This window comes from Austrofundulus limnaeus, unplaced genomic scaffold, assembly GCF_001266775.1.
Source record: "Austrofundulus limnaeus strain Quisiro unplaced genomic scaffold, Austrofundulus_limnaeus-1.0 Scaffold132, whole genome shotgun sequence".
NCBI lineage: Eukaryota > Metazoa > Chordata > Actinopteri > Cyprinodontiformes > Rivulidae > Austrofundulus > Austrofundulus limnaeus.
This window is the reverse complement of record NW_013952534.1, coordinates 1,429,554-1,433,811: the sequence shown is the minus strand read 5'-3', so window position 1 is coordinate 1,433,811 and position 4,258 is coordinate 1,429,554. Positions and strand designations below refer to the sequence as shown.

General features: G+C 40.6%; 1 protein-coding gene across 3 annotated transcripts in view; it reads left to right on the top strand.

The window, feature by feature from the left end:
• Positions 1–2,103: 2,103 nt before the first annotated feature.
• Positions 2,104–4,258, top strand: part of tango6 (transport and golgi organization 6 homolog (Drosophila)) — a 15,939-nt gene continuing 13,784 nt past the window's right edge. For 2 of the 3 annotated variants that reach the window (XM_014015671.1, XM_014015670.1), the window contains exons 1-2: positions 2,104–2,271; positions 3,302–3,936. In XM_014015671.1, the coding sequence (XP_013871125.1) occupies positions 2,220–2,271; positions 3,302–3,936 (687 nt within the window). In that variant the 5' untranslated portion in view covers positions 2,104–2,219. The remainder of the gene's footprint in view (positions 2,272–3,301; positions 3,937–4,258) is intronic. The other variant, XM_014015669.1, reaches the window with a different exon arrangement.

The following is a 4,258-nucleotide window of genomic DNA, read 5'->3' as shown; positions in this document are numbered from 1 at the left end:
GACTAAGAGTGGGGCTTTCTTATTTAAATGACTTTTTATTTTTAATAGGAAAAAGTAATGGTGATAATTGTGAGAGTTGTGGAGAGAAAGAAAATGTGGAACAGGTCCTGATGACGTGTACAAAACACACCGCTGAGAGAGAGAGGATGAGGGGAACAGTCAGAGAGGTAGGGAAAGAGTGGAGTTTAAAGGGATGTTGGAACAGAAGGGAATAAGGAGAAAATCGATAAAATAAGGAAAGCATTGTTTTTATTTTTACATAATACAAAATTAAAATATAGGATTCAGGTGGAGCCATGAGATTACACACTCATGCACAGTAGGTGGTGGTGTGCACCTAAAAGAAGAAGATGATGATGATGATGATGATGATGAAGAGGTGGGCAGCAGGTGTTGTCACTGAACAATCAGCTGTTTTCAGCTGAGGGTTTGTTTCTTTAATCGTTGCTACAGGAAGGACCAAAGTGTTTCCACAGGACCTCCAGAATGATGTAAGTAAAGTTTGAGGAGTAAAACTGAATAAAACAGACATTTAAATAAAAGTTAGTTTTTCTGTGTTCAGGATGTTGATTGTTCTGCTGGTTGGGAGCAGCAGCTGCTTTCCTCCCAGAGCTGAAGGTAAAAACCAGAACAGTTTGATCTGAGCTCTAAAAGCTGAACCCTGATGCACTTTAGATTTATTTATTTTTATTTTATCTGTAGGTGGGTCAGACGACTGGAGAACCAGTGTTTGGTCGTATCATCCTTCATGGTTTCTCTTTGGAGAGGATCCAGCTGAGCCGGGTCTTGGAGAAGCCTCAGAGGAGGCTCGTGGTTCTAGATATCCAGGACTTTACAGAACCAACATGGCTGCTGTTAGTGGGGACCCTCCTCTTTGGGCCAAGCAGGTCAACCCTGAGGTTCCAGTGAGTGCGTTTTCAAACCCTGGTGACCTGCAGTTTCCAGAGGACAGCTGGAGCTTTGGTCCTGGTGATGAAGAGGAGGAGCAGCAGCCCTTCTTCACTGACATGTTGGGTCTGCAGCCGGTCTTTGTTCTTGACTCCCACTCAGACTACCATCGAGGCAAGAAGGTGCTGACTCGGGTCAGATTCACCCCGAAACGACTGCTTCAGGCATCAAACTGAGCCTGAAGCAACAACTTCCTGTCACAACTTTTCACTTTGTTTATTTAGTTATTTTCATTTTTGTTCATTTAAATCACCACACCGAAAGGAAAAAGGAATGCAGTAATGCTTGTATGACATATTATATAACCTTTGTTTTTATGAAACAAACTGTTCTGTCACAGTTTAGACGAAATGTAATTAAAACTTTAATTTTTTTCCCTTGAAAAAATACAACAAATCTGAGTCTCAATCTTTTGTTTTGGGTTTGTTCGTATCATATTTGTCCTTTAGTAGCCACAAAGCATCGTTTACCAAATTACTAGTGATGTGCAGATCGATACTGAAATATCGATACACACCAGAACTTAATGCTGTAGAATCTATGCTAAAATAAAAAAAAAATCTATTTTAGTTATTTCACATAATGTAGAGGAAAATAAAGGAAAATATTAAACTATTCCAATCTTGTCTTAATCATATGTGGTTGGAGGGAGCTACTTTTCCTTCCTCTTGGTAATGCTGAGTCAGTCACTGAGTCTGAGGTATGGCAGGTCATTTTAACATAAAATCTGCTTCGTCTGACTGTAATTAAATTCTAGGTGAGGGGTTCCCAAACAGCATTAGTTCTGACCAGGGACCTCAAACCCACAAGCAATGCTACAAAATATACAAAATAACTTTTATGTTTTTTCTCACTTTTATTCACTGTTCAAAAATTATTTTTCTTTAGAATAAGAACTTTAAATTGTGCTAAACGAATATAGGGTTAGAAAGACAATAAATTACTATGTTATGTATTATTTTAAAGCGGTTACTTGAAAAACGCTACTTTTTAAGATTTACCAGACACATTGTGTGTTTATTATTACAGAGTATCGACAATCTCTACAAATTACGACAGTTTCAGAGGCTCATTGAACGCAACGAGCCAAGTAGCCAATCACGTCCTGTCAGAGCAGCGCTGCGTGATGACGTAGAATCAGCGTCAGTTTTGTGTTTTTAGCTCGTGAGTCGTGCTCCTGTTCGCTTAAACGCGTTATTTTTACACACAAAAATCAAACTACAACCGCTGGGAGTTTTATCAGACTACTGATGAAAAGTTAAGTTTGAGAAATGACTTCTGAGATTCTGTCGCTGATAAATATCCTCATCAAACCGTTTGGCGGTAAGTTTTTAACCAGAGCGTCAAGCTAACTCTGCTAATATAACACAACACTTCTTAGCTTTAAATCATGTCAAACATGTAGAGTGGATCTTATTCTTAACAATTCAGTTTTAACAGACTAGTGTAAAATAAACTTTATTGGTTTAAATAGAATAATTAAAATATTTTAAGGTATATTTGTGTTCTTCTATAATGAGACACTTTGTTTTAAATAAATGTTCTTAACTTTATTGCAGTTAGCCTTTTATTACATGATCTAAAGTTAAATTACAGCAGTTTTTTTATACATACCTTACAGTAAAATGTGTTTGTATTTGCTGCAGTGCATTCTGGGTAAACATCTTCACCTTCAGGGTGAACTCACTTTAGATTGATTCAATTCTTGACATCTTTTTTTCATGTTTGGTGTTTCCTTAACATCAATTCAAAAACACTTATTGATCCCAAAGGGAAATTAACATGAATCAAAAAAAAATTCTAATATGCTTAAAAGAAGCACTTCATTATATTATTTTAAGTTCATTGTGTCAACTGTATAAAATACTGACTTTAATATCCTGATGTGTCTCAATAATCCAGGTTGACAAATCTAAAACATGTTGTAAAGAAGGTCCTCTGGAGGAGTTCTTTGTTGAAACATGATTCGAATCATTTAAATGAATCATTTGAATGAATCATTTGAACGAATCATTTGAACGAATCATTTGAACGAATCATTTGAATGAATCATTTGAACGAATCATTGGAACGAATCATTGGAACGAATCATTTGAACGAATCATTTGAATGAATCATTCGAATGAATCATTCGAATGAATCATTTGAACGAGTCATTTGAATGAATCATTTGAATGAATCATTTGAATGAATCATTTGAATGAATCATTTGAACGAAACATTTGAATGACTCATTTGAACGACTCATTTGAACCAATCATTTGAACGAATCATTTGGACCCTTCACTGGAGTCCAGCAGAACTCTGGGACGGTTGTGGACCTGCAGAGTGATGCTGTGTGTGTTTCTGTCAGTAGAAGCTGCTGCTCAGTCCTCGCAGCAGGAGGCTCTTCGGGCCGCTCTGGGCTCCAACAAGTCCCGCCTCCAGCTGCAGCTTCAGAGCGACGGCAGCCTGGAGGAGGTGAGGAAGAGGAGGGAGGAGGTGAAGCTGGCGGCGGACTGGTTCTGTGATGAGACAGAAGACGTCACGTGGAGCTTTGTCCAGGAGTGTCTTCTTCTTCTCCTCACCCTCACACGACACCTGACGGTGGAACTGGAGCGCTTCCAGCAGGCTCCGCCCCCCTCTGCAGGAAGACTTCACACCTCGGAGATGGCTCCGCCTCTGCCTCCCGACGTCCTCAGCGTGTCTCAGCAGAAGACGCTTGCAGCGGCCCTCCAGTTTGTGGTTTCTCTTGGACTCTGTCCTTACCTGGCCCCGGGGGTGGGGGTGCCGCTGGGCCGCAGGTCAGCGTTCGGCGCCGTGGTGGAAACACTGGTCAACAAGGAGGCGTGGCCTCCAGTGGAACGCCGCCTCCTGATCACGACTCGAGTCCTGCTGCAGCTGGCGGAGCTGTCGTCTGTGGCCATGCTGGTGTTCACGAGACACCTGGGGGACGTGATGGCGGCGCTGTGTCAGCTGGGCCACCAGCCGCACCGAGACGCCCACAGGGTGAGAACTTCCTGTCTGTGAGGTGGTCGGGTTTGTTGTTCCTGATGTCAGATCAGAACGCTTTAATGATGCATCCAGTCATTAGTGAGCCTCGCATCGAAACCAGGACTAAGTCCAAAAGTAGAGAAACAGGCAGATTTAAAATTTAATTTTGTCAAAATATAATGAATTAATGCTTTAATCCAGGGGGTCTTCACCTTTTTGACCTCAGGGCCCAATTTATTGAACATAAAGTGACACAAGACCCAGTCAGACATTACCAATGTATGGATCAAAATGATAATTATTATAAATCTTGGTTTAATTATTATTGTATTTACAT